General features: G+C 40.7%; 1 protein-coding gene and 1 long non-coding RNA gene across 3 annotated transcripts; one reads left to right on the forward strand and one right to left on the reverse strand.

Moving 5' to 3' along the window:
• Positions 1–5,951: 5,951 nt before the first annotated feature.
• On the reverse strand, positions 5,952–8,031 carry LOC106610909 (uncharacterized). 2 transcript variants are annotated; one of them, XR_001330020.2, is made up of 4 exons: positions 7,737–8,031; positions 6,473–6,678; positions 6,262–6,370; positions 5,952–6,162 (listed from the first exon to the last, which is right to left on the reverse strand). It is a non-coding gene; the product is annotated as an uncharacterized lncRNA (long non-coding RNA). The 2 variants fall into 2 exon arrangements; XR_001330019.2 differs by having other exon boundaries at positions 7,356–8,031.
• Positions 8,032–8,520: 489 nt separating this feature from the next.
• Positions 8,521–21,065, forward strand: LOC106610865 (kunitz-type protease inhibitor 1). The gene is made up of 11 exons (XM_014210509.2): positions 8,521–8,806; positions 9,195–9,657; positions 10,327–10,484; positions 10,690–10,831; positions 13,679–13,849; positions 13,935–13,985; positions 16,180–16,308; positions 16,483–16,533; positions 16,648–16,818; positions 18,554–18,613; positions 18,994–21,065. The coding sequence occupies exons 2-11, from the start codon at positions 9,237–9,239 to the stop codon at positions 19,179–19,181; spliced, it is 1,542 nt and encodes a 513-aa protein (XP_014065984.1). The 5' UTR covers positions 8,521–8,806; positions 9,195–9,236; the 3' UTR covers positions 19,182–21,065.
• Positions 21,066–21,424: the final 359 nt, after the last annotated feature.

Genomic DNA, 21,424 nt, shown 5'->3' on the forward strand with positions numbered 1-21,424 from the left:
CCAGAAGAGGACTGGCCACCCCTCATAGCCTGGTTCCTCTCTAGGTTTCTTCCTAGGTTTTGGCCTTTCTAGGGAGTTATTCCTAGCCACCGTGCTTCTACACCTGCATTGCTTGCTGTTTGGGGTTTTAGGCTGGGTTTCTGTACAGCACTTTGATATCAGCTGATGTAAGAAGGGCTATATAAATACATTTGATTTGATTTGATTTGACAATGACCCCAAGCATACTTTCAAAGTTGTGGCAAAATGGCTTAAGGACAACAATGTCAAGGTATTGGAGTGGCCATCACAAAGCCCTGACTTCAATCCTATAGAAAATTTGTAGGCAGAACTGAAAAAGTGTGTGCGAGCAAGGAGGCCTACAAACCTGACTCAGTTACACCAGCTCTGTCAGGAGGAATGGGCCAAAATTCACCCAACTTATTGTGGGAAGGTTGTGGAAGGCTACCCGAAACGTTTGACCCAAATTAAACTATTTAAAAGCAATGCTACCAAATACTAATTGAGTGTATGTAAACTTCTGACCCACTGGGAATGTGATGAAAGAAATAAAAGCTGAAATAAATGTACATTTACATTTAAGTCATTTAGCAGACGCTCTTATCCAATAAATCATTCTCTCTACTATTATTCTGACATTTCACATTTTTAAAATAAAGTGGTGATCTTAACTGACCTAAGACAGGGAGTTTTTACTCTGATTAAATGTCAGGAATTGTGAAAAACTGAGTTTAAATGTATTTGACTAAGGTAAAACTTCCGACTTCAACTGTATATAGCCTCACTATTGTTATTTTACTGCTGCTTTTTAATGATTTGTTATTTTTATGGGCTTGTAAGTAAGCATTTCACTGTAAGGTCTACACGTGTTGTATTCCGCGCATGTGACAAATACTATTTGATTTGATTTATTGGTCTGCTAATACAGGACTAGTAAATGCCAAATGCTCTACTTTTATGATTTTTGTTTTTTAACTAAATGTATTTGAGTGTTTACCAGCATTTGTAACTTCAGTCTGATAATTATCTGTACAAAACAGTTAACCTGATAATACTTGTGGAATATAAAATGACTCGCTTGATATAGGTTTTCCAGTTTCTTGATATACAACTAATTTCTTTGTGAAAACTGAAATAGTCTATTCATTTCTTTTCCATTTTAGTAGACGCTCTTATCCAGAGCAACTTACAGTCGTGAGTGCATACATTTTTATACTTTTTCGTATTGGTCCCCCATGGGAATCGAACCCACAACCCTAGCATTGCAAGTACCATGTTCTACCAACTGAGTCACATCACATCTGTCACACCCTGATCTGTTTCACCTGTCTTGTGCTTGTCTCCGCTCCCCTCCAGGTGTCGCCCATCTTCCCATTATTCCCTGTCTATTTATACCTGTGTTCTCTGTTTGTCTGTTACCAGTTCTTCTTGTCTTGTCAGGTCTTACCAGCGTTCTTTCCTGCCTTCCTGTTTCTCTAGTACTGTTTCCTGGTTTTTCCCGGTTCTGACCATTCTGCCTGTCCTGACCCTGAGCCTGCCTGCTGTCCATGTACCTGCCTGACTCTGATCTGATTACAAACCTCTGCCTGCCCTGACCCAGAGCCTGCCTGCTGCCCTGTACCTGCCTGACTCTGACCTGATCACAAACCTCTGCCTGCCCTCAACCTGCTCTTTGCCTGCCCCGTGTTTCTAATAAATCATCTGAGAACTGTACTATCCGCCTCACGTGTTTGCATCTGGGTCATATCCTGAGACATGATAGTACGAACCAGCTCCGCAATGCCGTCTCCTCCCAGGGAGCCACCATTGGAAGACACGAGGAGTTACTTCAAGGTCTTTTGGAAGGATTCCAGACCTTGGTGGAATGCCAGGACCATGCCTTCAACACATTGCTGGAGCAATTCCGCGGATTGTACTACAATAAACCCCCAGACTGTCAATTACCCCGCTACCAGCGGCGTTTCTTCCCAATCTACCCCGGCTTCCCAAGAACGCTGGAGATCCTGGATCCTGCGGGATATTTCTCTCCCAGTGTTCTCTCATCTTTGAGCTGCAGCCCTCTTCATTTCCCTCGGATCGCTCGAGGATAGCATACGTGATAATACTGATGTCCGGGAGGGCTCTTGCCTGGGCTACGGCGGTGTGGGAGCAACAATCCACCGTTTGCCTCAGATTGGAGGAGTTCGTGGCGAAGGTACGGAAAGTGTTTGATTCTCCGTTTTCCGGGAGAGAGGCGGCTCGTAAGCTGCTCCAACTCCAGGATTCCCGTAGTGTGGTAGACTACGCAGTGGATTTTCGCACGTTGGTGGCTGAGAGTGCCTGGAACCCGGAAGCCCTGTTTGACGCGTTCCTTCACGGGTTGTCGGAGGTGATTAAAGACGAGCTCGCAGTCCGGGAGCTGCACCTGGACCTCAACTCCCTCATAGCCTTGACCATCTGGATCGATGGGCGGCTATGGGAACGTAGGAGGGAGAGGGAATCTGTTCACTGTCGCCCGACGCTCGTCCTCGATTTCCACCTTGACTCCAAGGAATCCGGGAAATCACCGAAGCCTACATTTCCGAGTATAACCGGAGTTTCTGGGAGGTCACCGAGGGCTGCCGAGTCATCTCCTCCCGAGCCCATGCAACTGTGCAGGGCTAGATTGTCTCCTGCTGAGCGTTTACGCAGACATAACACCCAGAGCTGTCTGTATTATGGAGCTACGGGACATTTTGTTCTTCCTGCGGGCTTGGGAAAAGTCCTGGACCTCTCCGCCGAACGGCGGAGTACCATGACCTCCGGGAGGTTTTCAGCAAGGCCCGTGCCACCACGCTTCCTCTGCATCGGCCATATGACTGCGCCATCAACCTTCTCCCAGGCACTACACCGCCTCGGGGTGGCTTTATTCTCTGTCAGGTCCGGAGACCAAGGTGATGGAGACGTATATTGAGGACTCCCTGGCTGCAGGGGCTATCCGTCCTTGTGCTCCCCCACCAGAGAAGGGTTCTTGCGTCCGTGTATCGACTACCGGGGTCTGAATGACATCACGGTTAAAAAACATTACCTGCTTTCCCTCATCTCCTCGAAAGGAGCCTCTCCAGGGGGCTACCATCTTCTCCGGGATGCTGGTCTTCTAGGCAGAGTTCCTCTGTTCAGTGTCTGTGTTATTTTGCCCATCTTTATCTTTTATTTTTATTGGCCAGTCTAAGATATGGCTTTTTCTTTGCAACTCTGCCTAGAAGGTCAGCATCCCGGAGTCGCCTCTTCACTGTTGACGTTGAGACTGGTGTTTTGCGGGTACTATTTAATGAAGCTGCCAGTTGAGGACTTGTGAGGGCTCTGTTTCTCAAACTAGACTCTCTAATGTACTTGTCCTCTTGCTCAGTTGTGCACTGGGGCCTCCCACTCCTCTTTCTATTCTGTTTAGAGCAAGTTTGCGCTGTTCTGTGAAGGGAGTAGTACACAGCGTTGTACGAGATCCTCAGTTTCTTGGCAATTTCTCACATGGAATAGCCTTCATTTCTCAGACCAAGAATAGACTGATGAGTTTCAGAAGAAAGTTATTTGTTTTGGCCATTTTGAGCCTGTAATCGAACCCACAAATGCTGATGCTCCAGATACTCAACTAGTCTAAAGAAGGCCAGTTTTATTGCATCTTTAATCAGAACAACAGTTTTCAGCTGTGCCAACATAATTGCAAAAGGGTTTTCTAATGATCAATTATCCTTTTAAAATGATAAACTTGGATTATCTAACACAATGTGCCATTGTAACACAGGAGTGATGGTTGCTGATAATGGGGCTCTGTACGCCTGTGTAGATATTCCATTAAAAATCAGCCGTTTCCAGCTACAATAGTAATTTACAACATTAACAATGTCTACACTGTATTTCTGATCAATTTTGATGTTATTTTAATGGACAAAAAAAGAGCTTTTCTTTCAAAAGCAAGGATATTTCTAAGTGACCCCAAATTTTTGAACGGAAGTGTACATTTACATTAAGTGGTTTGTAAGGTAAATTAATACTGCACAAAAAGTGGTTGTTTTCCATGTTATTTGATCAAGAAAAATATTTAATTTGATGCGTATGTTTAGTGTCTTTGCCCATACATTTGCACCTTTTGATGTAAATGTTTGAGGACAGGGTTTTGTTCTTTCTGTATTCCATTAGAATGACGATCACAGAGAAAGGGACAGGGCAACAACTCTTCCAATTCCAACTCTTGAATCCTGCAAGATACTGTTCTTAATTACACAACTAACTTTTTTTTTTGTTGCCTGCACTACAGATGTCTACATCTGTCCACTAATACTAGTAAAGTCCCAGTGCACTACTTTTGTGAAAAAATATTTTGTTCAACAAAAAATATATATATTTACAGTACCAGTCAAAATTTTGGACACACCTACTCATTCAAGGTTTTTCATTTTTTAAACTATTTTCTACATTGTAGAATAATAGTGAAGACATCAAAACTATGAAACAACGCATATGGAATCATGTAGTAACCAAAAAAGTGTTAAACAAATTCTTCAAAGTAGCCTTGATGACAGCTTCGCACACTCTTGGCATTCTCTCAACCAGTTTCATGAGGTAGTCACCTGTAATACATTTCAATTAACAGGTGTGCTTTGTTAAAAGTTAATTTGTAGAATTTCTTTCCTTCCTAATGAGTTTGAGCCAATCAGTTTTGTTGTGACAAGGTATGGGTGTACAGAAGATAGCCCTATTTGGTAAAAGACCTAAGCAGTGTTCGAATACTCATACTAACCGGACTAACTGTATTATTTGTGATGTAAATTGAATATGTAGTATTATTATTGTTCATAGTATGGATATAGTTAGTATGCTAAAAGTTCCAGGATGTCATACTAAATTCGCCAAAATATGAAGTACACAAGCAGTGGACACTATTTCTGGGATTTTAGGGCCCATAATACAATTCATCAGAAAATGGGCGTGGCTTCCCAACTTTTTCAGATTTCAAGAAAATAGCGGAAAATATGGAGCAGCAGTCCGATGAGAGCGGATACAATTTCAATTAGCTTTAACAAATTCTGACAAATGTTAAGAAAATGTTGAGCAAAGTAATAAAGTAATGACTTTTCAAATAAGTTACATGTAATGTTGGCTGACAATTTGTTAGCTACGCTATCTTTATGAACTGCAGCATATCATTACAGCAGTATGTACCGGTATGTTAGCTAGCTAGCTAACGTTAGTTGGCTACTAATACATTGAACTTGCCAGTATATTAACTATATGTCATTCTTAGCTTAGCGAAGTGGTACAGTCGTTGTGTGTTCTCAATGGTCATTGTTAATTCAATCTGGCTATCTACTCAGATGAATTTACAAACACTCAACACCCGGCATTTAATATGGCCGGTATCAGTAAACATCAGCAAAAAAAGAGTCATTAAATTGTTGCCAGCAGCACAATTACAGTCACCAACGCTCTGGATAACATGAAAACAACCAGCTCTGCTAGGGCGAGTAAAATGATCAGAGTGAGGTGTTCTTTCATTTGTGTCTGGAAGTAGCTAGCCATTACCATCCAGCATGACGACCTCAGACTCATATTGCTCCTCCTGCCAGTACCTGTTTTCAGGGAAGACAAAGGCCCAGAAATATTCCATATAGTTCACACACACACCTCCCAGAATAAGTTATATTACATACAAGTTTTTCTCAAAGCAGACAACTAAAGTAATGTAGTTAACTTTATTATGGGCACAGTGGGAATTCATATCTGTGATGTTGAAATTATTTCTTATCCCGTGTCTTACTTGCTGAAGGCCCCAGTCATCCCTGCCTGTACTTGATATTGTTGAAAAACAAGTGAACAATGAATAAAGATCATACACAAACAATAGGCTCCTAGAATAGGCTATATTACATTTAAGTTTTGCTCAAAGCAGCCAACTAAAGTAATGAGGTTAACATAAGTTCAATCACAAAGGCTGGTCTGAGTGCATCTCCTCATAGTTTAATTCAGAAGTACAACACAATTCACATTGCATTTTATCATGGGCTCAGTGGGAATTTATATCTGTGATGTTAAAATTATGAGTGAGAGAGCACATCACTTCCAGCAGATCTCCTTGCTTAGGGTGGTGTTGATCATGCACTGCTTGTCGTGGGGTGAGCCTGATGTTCCACATGTCACGCCTCATGTCTAAAACATGGGGAAAAGGGGATATAAAGTAAAAATGTTAACGCTTCTACAAATGCAATGTTTTACACAATATTGTATCATATTTGATGCATTACTGACCTGTCCGTCCACAGGCTTGATGTGCTGTACAAATGGACACTCCTGCTCGGATCACACTGGTACAGGAAGTCCATGCACCGGATGGTCTGAGAAGTGCACTCCTGTTGGACTGGAAAACAGAGACATTTGGTCATTGGTAGGTCTTTTTCAATGCTGCATCACCATCTTTATCTGGACAGAAAAAGCATTGCTTATCATAACAAAAATCCACCTTGGACAATGTGACATGCGGTCCCTCAACAACCAATCCTCATGCCTCATTGTTTGTTCTTGTTTCCCAATCAACCATCTGGATCTTCCACTTCTGCCATGGTGGATGAGCTAACTTTTCTGGTAAATGCAGGGCCATTTCTCTTTCCCACCAGAAAATGGCAGCTGCAGACCTGAGTGTTGTTTCTGGGTTTCCAGTCCACCCATCTGAAAGACAAAAAATAAAATAAATTGCTAGCTAAGTTGATTACTAAAATGGTAACATCTATATTAAAATACCATAACCCACAGACTTGACTATAGTAACAGTAAAATAGACTGGGCATTTCTGCACATCTAAAATCCTACTATGTGGATGATACATTTCTGCTGGGATAGAGGAATTATCTGGAATGTTCAACTAGATGATCAGGACAGTCAAGGGTACTATTTGCCAGAAGAGGTGAAGTATTCCATTGAGCTATTATACTGTACTTCTGATTATAATGCTCAAGAGGAAAATTAAAACCCTCAGCCGTGAGGTCACTGAGGAGCACCAACAGTGATAAGGGGTATCATCTGAAAGGGACCGACATGCATGGATGAAACATAAGGATTTTGGGCACTGGCCAGCAGACCACGATTTGTACTAGCCCAGGTAACATGCAGGTCCTAAATCTGTGGCATGTTTGAAAAGGCTAAATTTCACTGCTGTGTCAGGCTAGTTTGGCACATTCTTTACTAGCCCAGTCTGAAAAGTACTAGCCTCGGGCTAGCTTAATTTCCATCCCTGCTGGTGACTTCACAGGTCATTTGATTAGTCATGTACAACAGATGCACTCGTGGAACAAAACCATGTGTTTTCTATGGGAAAACATTGAGCCAGCTAGTTAACGTTAACTCACCGTTCGTGTAAGTTAGTCACTTTTCCACGCGGTGACGTGCTAGGCAATGTTAGTCCATCAGGGCATGGATATTTAGCTAACGTTTAGCTAGCTAGTTAAACGTTAGCTCATCGTTCGTGTAGTCAGACTATAATCGCCAACGTTAAATGATCTTCCCTTGACCCCTACCGAAAAATGAATGGAACCATTTCCGTTGTTTATGGGTATTATGACTCAAACTGTGGTATTGCTGCTTTGATGACTTATGACCAACAACAAGCTACATGCGCCATGTTCCACTCTCCTGAAAAGCAATGATCAAATTTCTCTATCGCTCTCAACTGCAGCAGTCACTTCGGATCTGTACCGCCCTAAAGACAAGTCAGTTAAAATTACACATACCCGAGACTCGTGAAAATCAGATCCGACCCAGACCCGTGACATTATTTATAATTCTGTATTCGGACCTGTCTCGGGTATTTGGGTGTAGGTGGGTCTTTGAAGCCATCAACCACCTATTGTGGTCATATGAATAAGACAGGTCCCCATTATGAAAGCCATCGATTACCATAGGACTATTGTGAATAAAATATTTCAAGAACAATATTTAATCAATCTCTTCTTTTCCATAAAAGTATTCTACTATTCCCTTTTCACAACTCGAAATGGGAGTGGCATCGTGAATGTCTTTGGTCCCCTCGGTGGAAAATCTGTCTACCTCCAGCAGGTGGCGTTGTTTCGCCAACCAAGCAAGGAGTTTTTGTATGGAGGTCATGAGACTGTCGAATTTGGTCAACAAATAAACGATTCATTTTTGCTACGTGAGGTTTATTTGATCGAACATAAGTTTCGTAATGCTAAAGTTGTTAGGAGTGTACTTTTATAAGTAGGACACGTGACATCCCGGCAACTTTGAGAAAAAACACTTTATATCGACGTTGTCTCGAGATGGCTATGCATATTCATGAAATGGGGCTAGTAGCATAGCATCTCTCTCTCTCTCCATTGAATACAGGCGGTTGACGTCAACAACCCTCATCGAGTATTCAATTATGTTCAATAATGAGATGTATCCACCAATCCAAAGAAAGGTTAAGCGGGATCTAGACAACCCGCTGTGCCGCTTTGTGGACAACGACTCCCATTGTTATGGCGGAGAGACATATATCTTGTTATTATATCCATAATCTTCGGTGTGGTCAGGATGGGAGTAGAATTTCACTTCCTGTATGGAACAGGGGTGTATTCACAACATAATCAAACGGAACGAAATGGGCAGCGACCTAATTGAATTTGTCCAATAGAAACTCGTTTTCTTTGCCAAATGTTTTCCGTTTTGAGTAAATGGTTTCCGTTGCAAAACGTTTTAGATTAATGATTACACCTCTGGTACCCGACAGAGACACACCTGTGAAATGGAAAGATTTTGATAGTTTGTATAGAATAATCGACGACAGATACAGAATTTACAGGTGACACATTTTGGTTAATTCTAAGTGTTATTTTTTTGAAGAAATATGGACCTATAAAGTTACAGAAGAGATAGATATTGGGTTATTAATTTGGTATTCTTGACGTAATTCTTAGACTACCTTTGAAATCAGGAAGAGAGAGAGAGCGAGAGACTGCCGCTGACAAAAGTCCTAAGTTTGTCTATAAATGATTGTGTGTATGTATGTATGTATGTATGTATGTATGTATGTATGTATGTATTGTTTTTGTGTGTATATGTTATCTTATTTAGATCATGTTATGACTACTTAAAGAAACTCTTTACATTTTAATAATTGATATTTAATCACAAGGCATTCCATGCTATATGTTACGTATTTTAAATTGCTTATATCACTCTGTTTTCAGATCATCCGCTGGATTGTATTTGTGGGAAATTGTTTTCCTGGAATGTCTTGTAGAATGACCTCTCTCCAAATTGGATTGTTATTGGGCGCTTCGGTGTGTTGTATTCTTTTCCTGGGGCACGCGGAGGCACAGGCATTCGGGGAACAATGTTTGGACAAGTTCAAAAAGGGCAGAGACGATTTCGTTCTCGACACCAATGAGTCGGTCAAAGACGGTGCGACTTTCATCTCTTCAATGACAGTTGAGCGCTCCAATGACTGTATACGCTCCTGCTGCAAAGACCCCAGATGTAATGTCGCTTTCATGGAGAAGGTTGCAGATGAGGGCATGATCAAGTCATGCTTTCTCTTTGACTGTCTATACAAGCAGACCTATGTCTGCCGATTTGTCAGGAAGAAGGGATTCCTGAACTACATCATAGACTCTGTGTATGCAAGTGATCTGGCAACAAATGGGTTCCCAGGTAAGATGGGTATCACTCTAACCCATCACAACATAGACACTCATCAAATTAACTAATTGAGTCTACTCATATATTTAGGGTTGGGCATGTCCATAATGAACTTCATGTTGACATTGAACTGCCTACTAAAGTAACCTGAACACACATACCATTTGGCTACTGTATATTATTATGAGCAGAGAAAGCTCAAACCACAAAGACAGTCCCGACAGCCAAGCCTCTTATCTCCAGAGGAGATGAAACCACCGGCGTAGAGAAGAGCATTACCCAGCATGTCCACACACGCCATGGCTCATTATATGGCCCGTTGTCACAGGTTTCTGTTTTTTGCTGCTGAGAAAGCTTCTTACAGGGGAGATTGGTATTGTGCTGTGAGTCAAGTAATGGACTGCACTCAGACTTGACTCCGAGTGAATATTGTATGTCAACAGGATGTAGTTGTTAATTGTGCATGAGCACCACCAAACTGATGGATTTGCTTCTGTTGTGTTGACACTCAAAACCATTCAAATGCCATTAAAGTTCAGCCTAGTCAAACTTAAACCAGCCATAATGTGTTTACTCTTTGCACAACGCTTTCTGACATAACAGATTGTCTTAAAGCTGCATGTATTTTCAGTATGACTATGTTGTATTGAATATGTGATGAAGGCTGTATTCAACTTTCAGATGAAGAGGACCATCCTCCAGTGGCCAATGGAGGTCCGGACAGAGTGGTGCAGCCCCACGAAAGTTTGACTCTGAATGGCATTGAGAGCAAAGATGACCACGAGATTGTCACGTACCAGTGGCACCAAGTGTCAGGCAACTCCTCCGCTGTCATAGAGGTGAGTGATGATGACTGGGGACATCAGGGGGCACTGGTCAGTCATTATTGGGGTGTTTATCTGATCATAGATTTCTCTCTGACTGTAAGAGTACATGAGATGGACAGGTCACTCTCAGAACACCAGAGGATCACAATTAACTCAATTTCCAAAGTTCTGCCATACTAGACAACACATTTAAACATTTTCTTTCCTTGTCTCCTAGAAAACTACATTCGATGACCAAGTGATCGTGTCCAAACTGACGTCTGGGGTGTACAAGTTCCAGCTGACCGTCACAGACTCCAGCGGGCAGTCCGACCAAACCCAGATCACCATCCTGGTGCTCACCTCTGAGCAGTCTGAGGGTGAGTATGCTATAGTCTATGTGAAACACCTGCAGAATTCACCTAGCTACACAGTTTAACACAGCTGTGTTGGGGGTGAAGGGAAATTCATGCTGTATATTGAATTTCAATACACTTCTACACAGTAAGTTGCCTGTGTAGGAAATCAAACTAAAGTGAAAATGATTTCTCATAGCAGAGACATGGTTGTTTCCCATGTGGCGAGACATTCCTCTTTTATGTTACATGTGCATGTTAGTGTCAGCATGCTGTGAAAACCACATAGATCACTGTATAAGTTAACTAGAATTTTCACTTATGCAAAGTCAAATGTCACCTATTTCACTGCCTGGCTGTGCTCCTCCATTCTAATGTTATGTCTTCTTTTATTAGCCACAGTTGGTTTATGACATTTATTGTTTTGATCATATCACTTCTAACAGTCAATAATCTTCTTCTGCATTTCACTCTGCTGAAGATACTCAACATTAAGGGCTAGTTTGATTCCAGAGAGTGTGTGTGTGTGTGAGTTTTAAAGATGAATAGGTATGCAGTTTCTGAGTACTCATATTTTGTTCCTGACTCACATTGGGTCATACCAGACATGACTCACGTCTCCTCTATTTGTTTGTCTTTAAAGTGGCCTACGTCAGTGATCTGTCATATGTTAAGAGTAGGTACACTGTGATAAACTATGTCCTTGAGGTGAGAAGGACAGATGCCCTTCTGACTATATTTGACACTGAACACACAATGCAAGTGAATGCAATATAAGGAATTACTTTGAAATTCTATTTTTTCTTCAAATCGGGGAAACTGTCTTTGCAGTTTGCATTTTGCTGTGAAGAAGAAATACCCCATTTCAAGTATAGGTGGCATGTTGTTAAGTTCATAAATAATTTCCATGGCTTTCAAATGCTTGTTGATTACTTTTACCGGTTGTACTGTTTTATTACAACAAGACTTTATCATAATCCTCACCTTTTCATGCCAATGTGACAGGATGTATGCATATTAAAATGACAAAAATGCATTTCCAGGTAAGCTCCTCTAATTCCCGTAGAACAAAATCTAGATTTTCAGATTTAAAAAGGCGCCATTCATAAGTAGATTTGACTCGGCTTAGACATCTATATGTTTTTTTTAAAATTTTATTTATTTTTATTTCACCTTTATTTAACCAGGTTGGCAAGTTGAGAACAAGTTCTCATTTACAATTGCGACCTGGCCAAGATAAAGCAAAGCAGTTCGACACATATAACAACACAGAGTTACACATGGAGTAAAACAAACATACAGTCAATAATACAGTAGAAAAATAAGTCTATATACAATGTGAGCAAATGAGGTGAGATAAGGGAGGTAAAGGCCATTGTGGCAAAGTAAATACAATATAGCAAGTAAAACACTGGAATGGTAGATTTGTAGTGGAAGAAAGTACAAAGTAGAATTAGAAATAATGGGGTGCAAAGGAGTGGATGTGGGAAAGGATGTGGGCTCAAGCGCTACTTACAACAGCTTAGCGTTGTTATTTTCCTAGTACCCGTTTCCTCATTGGTTGTGAATTTGACAGAAAAAACGGATATGTCCTCCATGAATGACGGTATGAGGTCATAGCAGGATGACAACTCATTATCACACTGGTTTATACTTGGTAGATCAATAGTGTTGCCTGACTGCTCATTATAGATTAACAGGGAATACTTAGGAATCAGACAATGGAGGGCTTTTCTCTGCCCTACCCAGTAACGTGAGAGTGTGTATATGGAATGGATAGACACTTCTTGGAAGTTCAGGAGAAACAGGAAGTGAGGATAGCTGTGGTTGGCTTGTTTTCACTTCACTCCCCCCCCTTTTTATAACCTGTCTGTCTGGTTTGAGCTTGGGTTTCACAAACACAAGCAAAGTCTTTCATTGTCTTGATGAAGACAGACTCTTGATATTCAAACACTTTGATGTTATTTCTAATGAGTCAGTTATACATTTTTGGAGCATGTTGGTCTCGCTCACAGTCTTAGCAGACTGAGCAGAGACTATTAACCATTCATTGATTCAGTTACCCATTAACAAGTCTCTACTCGGAATGGTGTGAGGAATGTTCCTCTGAGGAAAAGACCAATGTATAGCAGTGATCCCTGGCGTGAACCACCACTATACATTTATACCGAAATGGCTGCCTGCCTCAATGCTGGACGAATCACAATTAGAAATACTAGAATAATCATAATTAAAGATACCCTCCCCTTTCAGCAAAACGATATGTATACTGTGAATCGTTCTCTACCTATAATGTTATTCTTAATGCATCAATTCACTTTCATATTGTAATGATGGAATGGCAGTGTAATGTAATGACTCATACAAAATAGTTTTAAGTATATAGGTTGGTTCTAAAGCATCAACCAGCTTGTCGTGAGATGTACAGCTTGGCGTTGCACAAGAGGAACCACTTCCTTTGTCTGTGTTATATCAGTCATGTCTGCTTTCTTCCAAGATGCATCCAAATGTATCTTCAGTGGTTGAAGTAGGCCTAATTTGAAGGAAAATTACCTAGACCCCCCCCCAATCACCTCTCTCTGATGCTTTAGTTGGGGCGGCAGGTAGCCTAGTGGTTAGAGCGTTGGGCCAGTAACCGAAAGGTTGCTACATTGAATCCCCGAGCTGACAAGGTAAAAATATGTTGTTCTGCCCCTGAGAAAGGCAGTTAACCCACTGTTCCCCGGGCGCCAACGACGTGGATGTCGATTAAGGCAGCCCCCCGCACCTCTCTGATTCAGAGGGGTTGGGTTAAATGCGGAAGACACATTTCAGTTGGAGGCATTCAGTTGTACAACTGACTAGGTATCTCCCTTTCCCTTTATCCTCCAGATCACTGCCTGGTCCCCAAGAAGGTGGGTCCCTGTCGTGGGTCCTTCCCCCGCTGGCACTACAATGCTGCCTCAGAAAAGTGTGAGGAGTTCCTGTTTGGGGGCTGCAGAGAGAACCTCAACAACTACCTGTCCCTCCAGGAGTGTACCAATGCCTGTGATGGTGTTTCAGGTACTGTACAGATCCCTCTTGCCTCTCTAAGAACAGTTGGTTGATTGGTCGATTGGTTAATTGATTGGCATTTCCTTTCATGTAGTTATGTCCAGCGTTGGCAGTGGCAGAAGTGGGCCACTTCCAGCCCCTAGAGGTAAGACTAACCCGCATTTCATTGAATGTCTTCAGCTGTAGACCTTTTGGCTATGCATCCCACACTCATTGATACAGGCTGGCAAATATACAGTGCCTAGTTAAAGTCTACACACCCCTAACCTTCACATTTTGCTGCCTTAAAATAATAATAAATGCTATTTTCATACAGATCGAAACGATGTACTCCACATTTTCAAAGTTATAGAACATTAGTACAACATTTAATAAAATTTTAATTAAAAAAAAATTCTTGATTGCTTATTTCTTCACACCCCAGAGTTAATTCTTGGTCTTAAGCACCTTTGGCAGCCATTACAGCTATGAATCATTTGGAATAATATTCTACAAACTTTGCACAAGTCTTAGGGCAACATATGTCCATTGTTTCAAGCTCAGTAAATTTGGTTGGGGATCATTGATGGACAGCAATATTCAAACCTTGTCTCTGCTTTTAAAGTACATTTAAGTCAGGACTGAGACTAGACCACTTATGAACACTCAACACCTTTTGGAAGCCATTCTGGTGTGTCTTTGGCATAAAAATGTGTGTAATTGTCTCGCTGGAAATAAAACTCTGAGGTAGGTTTTCCTTTTCCTTTTTACCTGGGCTTTGCTCCTTTCATATTTCTTTTGATCCTAAAAAACCACCAAGTTCTTGCCAATGACAAGCATACCAATAACATGATGCTGCCAATATAATACTTGAAAATACAGAGGGTTTCACTCTGTTGTATTGGATTTGACCCAAATATGTAGTTTTTAATTTAGGCCAAAAAAGTTAATGTCTTGCAGTGTTACTTAACGGCCATGTTTCAAACAGAATGTATGATTTGGAGTGGCGTTTCTTTTAACACAGGCTTCCTTTTCACTTTATCATACAGGCCTGTAATGTGGAATGAATGCAATGTTGCTGATCCCTTTGTATTTTCAAGTATTGTGGTTACAGCATCATGTTATGGGTATGCTTGTCACCAGCAGGGACTGGGGAGTTTGTTAGAATCCAAATAAATATAAAAGGCTCAATGCTCAGGTAAGAAGTTAGAGGAAAACAGGTCCCTGAGTTTTAGTTTTCTGCGGGATAATTACACAAATTGTAATGCCAAAGACGGACCAGAATGGATTTCCAACCGGTGTTGAGTGTTCCTGATTGGTCCAGTCAGCTGTAATGGCTGCCAAAGGTGCTTCCACCAAGTATTAACTCTGGGGTGTGAAGACATACACATTCAAGACATCCCCATTTAGTTTTTTTTTTGTAATAATTTTTTTTTTTAATTGTGTGGATCAATGGGAATGTTTTGGGGGTGATTTTCATACAGATCTGTTTTACCGTTTTAGAAATGAAAGCACTTTGTGTATCTAGTCCCCCCCCCCTCCTCCTTGTGAAGAAGTCATAAGTATTTGGACGAATTTGCTTATAGTGTATCAAAGTAGTGAAGTTTAGTATTTGGTACCATATTCCACACAATGACTACATGAAGCTTGTGATTCTACAAACGTGTTGGATGCTTTTGCAGATTGTTATGGGTTATGTTTTGCCCAGTAGTAACTGAATGATGATGACTGGAGTGATTTTCTAAGTGAGTGGATTAGATGTTTCTGACCACTTCTAAATGAATCCTGATAATACCATGATTAAGAAAATGAATGAATCATGAATAATGATGAGTGAGATGCCATTACGAGGCTACAACAAAACATGCTAATCTCTCACCATTACCAATAACAGGGGAGGGTTCAGAAACATCTTATATTCTTATTTACACTAAAAGTGACTCCACAAGACATTATTCACCATTCAGTTCCTATTGGGCAAAACATAACTGAAAACACAACCAAAACAAACCGTAAATGCAATCAACAAGTTTGTAAAGTCACAAGCTTAATGTAGTCATTGCGTGCACTTTGATACACTAAAAATGACATCTTCAAATGGGGGGACTAGACACATGAAGTGCATTCATTTCTAAATGGTAAAACAGATATGTATGAAAATACCCTTGAATAAAAGGCTGGAGTATTGACACAATTAAAATGTTTAGCTTCACTGTCCAAATACATATGGAGGGGAATCCACCTGTTCATTCAGACTTATCGGTTGCATGGGTTAGCTGTGCACTGCATCATGTTTCTCTGTATTGAGTGAAGGTTACTCTCACCCTACTTGTTCTGTTAAACTCTGCTGTTGTGTTTAGAGGTGTGTGGGATCCCCTGTCGGTCAGGCCAGTTCACCTGTGCCAACGGCTGCTGCCTTGACCAAGGCCTGGAGTGTGACAAGGAGCAGCAGTGCAGCGACGGCTCAGACGAGGAGAACTGCGAGTACTGTGAGTGCAGGCTATGGCTATGCAAACCAACCCTAATTTACATACAACACTTCACTGGCCTTACCTTACCACTGACCTTACGTTACCAGTGCAGCCATGAAGTGATACTGCTGGGCTGCTCATTGTTTGTTGACATGTGAAGTTGCTAAACTCTTGTTTTCTTCCTTTCACCAGTGAACGACAAGTTCCGGATTCTACTGCAAATTCCTGTGGATGAACAGAAAGGTTATTTGAGTTTTACTGATCAATCTAGGATATTGTTTTTGAGTTAACTGGTCACCTATGGTGCTCCTTACAAACACTGATTTGTCTCACACACACACATTCTTTCAACCACAGTTCGCTGCACAGAGCACCCCAAAACGGGACACTGTCGGGACAGTTTTACCAAGTGGTACTACAACCCTCTCTACGAGAAGTGTTTCCGTTTCAACTATGGCGGCTGCGATGGGAATGACAACAGATTTGACACTGAGGATACTTGTATGACGACCTGCAAACTGGTAACAGGTGGGTTTGTGTTCTGTATCCATTACAACACTTTCAACTGATTTAAAAATGGTTGTACTGTTATATTACCCTTTGAGACCATAATGAAGAGAACTGAAGGGAATGTTTGAGAGCTATGCTCCCATAGCAGCACCCCTACGTTGTGTACAGTTGAAGTCGGATGTTTACATACACCTTAGCCAAATACATTTAAACTCATTTTTTCACAATTCCTGACATTTAATCCTAGTAAAAATTCCCTGTCTTAGGTCAGTTAGGATCACCACTTTATTTTAAGACTGTGAAATGTCAGAATAATAGTAGAGAAAATTATTTATGTCAGCTTTTATTTATTTCATCATATTCCCAGTGGGTCAGAAGATTACATACACTCAATTAGTATTTGGTATCATTGCCTTTAAATTGTTTAACTTGGGTCAAACCTTTGGGGTAGCCTTCCATAAGCTTCCCACAATAAGTTGGGTGAATTTTGGCCCATTCCTCTTGACAGAGCTGGTGTAACAGAGTCAGGTTTGTTGGCCTCCTTGCTCGCACACGCTTTTTCAGTTCCGCCCACAAATTTTCTATAGGATTGAGGTCAGGGCTTTGTGATGGCCACTCCAATACCTTGACTTTGTTGTCCTTAAGCCATTTTGCCACAACTTTGAAAGTATGCTTGGGGTCATTGTCCATTTGGAAGACCCATTTGCGACCAAGCTTTAACTTCCTGACTGATGTCTTGAGATGTTACGTCAATATATCCACATCATTTTCCTTCCTCATGACGCCATCTATTTTGTGAAGTACCTCCTGCAGCAAAGCAACCCCAAAACATGTTGCTGCCACCCCCGTACTTCACGGTTGGGATGGTGTTCTTTGTCTTGCAAGCCTCCCCCTTTTTCCTCCAAACATAACAATGGTCTTTATGGCCATTTTTGTTTCATAAGGCCAGAGGACATTCCTCCAAAAAGTACGATCTTTGTCCCCATGTGCAGTTGCAAACCGTAGTCTGTCTTTTTTATGGCGGTTTTGGAGCAGTGGCTTCTTCCTTGCTGAGCGGCCTTTCAGGTTATGTCGATGTAGGACTCGTTTTACTGTGGATATAGATACCTTTGTACCTGTTTCCTCCAGCATCTTCACAAGGTCCTTTGCTGTTGTTCTGGGATTGATTTTACACTTTTCGCACCAAAGTATGTTCATCTCTATGAGACAGAACGCGTCTCCTTCCTGAGCGGTATGATGGCTGCATGGTCCCATGGTTTTTATACTTGCGTACTATTGTTTGTACAGATGAATGTGGTACCTTCAGGCATTTGGAAATTGCTCCCAATGCTGAACCAGACATGTGGAGGTCTACAATTATTTTTTTCTGAGGTCTTGGCTGATTTCTTTTGATTTTTCCCATGATGTCAAGCAAAGAGGAACTGAGTTTGAAGGTAGGCCTTGAAATACATCCACAGGTACACCTCCAATTGACTCAAATTATGTCAATTAGCCTACCGGAAGCTTCTAAAGCCATGACATAATTTTCTGGAATTTTCCGAGCTGTCAACTTAGTGTATGTAAACTTCTGACCCACTGGAATTGTGATTAAGTGAAATAATCTGTCTGTAAACAATTGTTGGAAAAATGACTTGTATCATGCACAAAGTAGATGTCCTAACCAACTTGAAAAACCTACAGTTTGTTAACAAGAAATTTGTGGAGTGGTTGAAAAACTAACTCGTATTGTCTGTTATCCTTACTATGTGTTCAGAAAAGGACATCTTTGAGAGAAAGGAGTCCTTTGAATACCAGAACACTCAAGGCCATACAGGTAATTATCTCTTTATTCAGCATTTCTTCTGTAGTTACCTCGTGAAGATGGGGCCTTTGTCCCTCAGAATGAATTGTGCTCCTTTACAATCACTCAAGTCCATGGAAAAGACACCCTGACAATACTCCTTTTTAAATCAAATTCTTCCACCCCATCAATTTTAAGGGACCTGGGGGTCAAAGCTGGTCACAAATATCTTGAGGTGATGATGAAGCTGTCTGCTTCCCTGCCCATTCTCTTCACTTAATTCAGACACCATCAATGTTGTACATGATTGATCGTGTCTGTTGTCTAGCTTTTGCTGCCCTGCACATGCAGGCTTCTTTTTATATAGTTATTGACTTACTGGTGTGTGTGTCTTCATGCCCATCCTCTCTCAGGCATCATAGCGATAGCCGCACTGCTTGGCCTGGCCATCATCATACTGCTGGTTGTTCTATGTTACTGCTTCATGAAGGGCAGGAAGAAGCAGCCTCAGCGCCAGCGGGTACCCATCAACGGCACCCAGGTCCACACCAAGGAGGACACAGAGCGCCTTGTCTACAACAGCACCACCAAGCCCATCTGACCCCTAACCTTTGACCCCACAGGCCAGCCATTAGTGTTACCTTGCAAAGGTATTCAGACCCCTTTGATTTCTTCATATATTATTATTTTTTTAAATTCTTCAAGCTCTGTCAAGTGTTGCCATTTTAGTATTTCAAGCAGATTTAAGTAAAAACTGGAACATTCACTGTCTTCTTGGTAAGCAATTCCAGTGTAGATTTGGCCTTGTAAAAATGTAGGTTATTGTCCTGCTGAAAGGTGAATTCCTCTCTTAGTCTCTGGAGTAAAGCAGACTGAAGCAGGTTTTGCTCAGGATTTTGCCTGTGCTTAGCTGTATCCCGTTTATTTTTATCCTGAAAAACTTGCCAGTATTTGCTGATGTCAAGTATGCCCATACCATGATGCAGCACCACCATGCTTGAAAATAAGGAGGCAGTTAGTTACTTAGTGATATGTTTTGTTGGATTTGCCAAAACATATGGCTTTACATTTAGCCCAAAAAGTGTGTTCCTTTGCCATGTTTTTTGTGCATTATTACTTTAGTGCCTTGTTGCATACAAGATGCATGTTTTGGAGTATATTTTATTTGCTATATTGATATTTTCACTGTCATTTACAATGTTGTTGATCCATCCTCGGTCCTCTCCCATCACAGCCATTGAACTATTTAGCTGTTTTAAAATCACCTGTCCTGCAGCTCAGTTCAGAAGGATGACTATCTTTGAGGTGTCTGGGTAGTTTAATACATAATGCCCAGCATAATTATTAACTAGACAATGCTTAAAGATATATTCCATGTCTGATTTGTTATTGTTACCCATCTACTAATCACTGCACTTTTTTATGAGGCTTTCGAAAAGCTCCCTGGTCTTTGTAGTTGAATCTGTGCTTACAGATGTTGTATGTATAGGGGACAGAGGAAGGGTTAGCCATAAAAAATCATGTCAACCCCTATTACATGGATAGAGTCCATGTAACTTCTTGTGATTTGTTATGCCTCATTTTTCTCCTGAACTAATTTAGGCTTTCCTAAACGAAGGGGCTGAATACTTATGCGACGACTATTTTAGTTATTGCATTTTTATACGAAAAAAGCTTTTTTCTTCCACTTTGATGTTAGAGAATTTTGTATCTTTTTTTTTTTAATTAAATCTTTGAATCCCATTGTAACACAAAACTTGAAGAAATCCAAGGGGTCTGAAAACTTTTGCAAGGCACTGTATGTGAACCTTGGAGGGGTTTTGTGTCGTAGTATAGTCTGTTTTATTTTCCACAAATACAGGCCTCTCTGTTTGATAAGAGCTTTACCTTGTTGATGATGTAATGTAGGCCTATGAGATTTTATTGGAGCTTGACACCACTCCGGAAAGATAAAGTGGCAGAAAATCTTCAAAATGTGACACTTGTGTTTTGCCTTTTTTTTTTCTTCTTGCATTAGCCTTTCAGAATTCAGATGGTTGGTCACTAATTCTGCACTCAGGATATAATGGTCCAATGATTAAATCAACAAATCTGACTATTATTCATGTAAATTGTTGACATAATGATACCTGCCGCTATTGCTTACTAAATATGAATTTATTATTCTTCTTATTCTGTTTTATTGTATTTTAGGCATTTTTTGTTTGTGTTGCTGGAAATATTGTACATGGTTAACACATTGTCTTAACTGTTAAAGTTAGAGCAAGTTATTTTACTTTTGGAGTTTATTTTCTGGTGATGAAAACGGGTATTTCAGAAGGAAACAGAAGAGGGGAAACTAAAGCCAGTTTGTGCCTCATGATGGTAGTAACATGAAAAAGATACTCCTTTCAACATTTTCAATTTTTTTTGCTAACCTTTTAAATATAGTTTTATCTATTTTACCATTAGGTCTCAAATCCTAAATAAAATTATACTAAGGTTACCAGTATGTGTTTGTTCTGAAGATGAGGCATACTAGTCTGAATTTGTTGCTTTTTCAGTACATTATGATTAGTATCACATAATGTAACTGTACTTCGTTTAACCCTTGCTTTTACTGTAATTTCACATTCCATCATCTGAGGTTAAACGGGCAGTGCCCTTTTGTCCATAATAATCTCATATAGGGCAGGCTATACCCGCACTGTATCTGCGAGCTGTTGGCTAGAGTGCACGAGCCAATTGTGAGAAAAACCGTAGAGTTAAATGCGATGGAAACCCATTTAACTTGTATTTTTTATTTGGGACATGGGAATTTTAAGCGCAAAAGGGACTTTTATATGCATGACATCATCACGCACA

The sequence above is a fragment of the Salmo salar genome, chromosome ssa09 (assembly GCF_905237065.1).
Source record: "Salmo salar chromosome ssa09, Ssal_v3.1, whole genome shotgun sequence".
Lineage (NCBI taxonomy): Eukaryota > Metazoa > Chordata > Actinopteri > Salmoniformes > Salmonidae > Salmo > Salmo salar.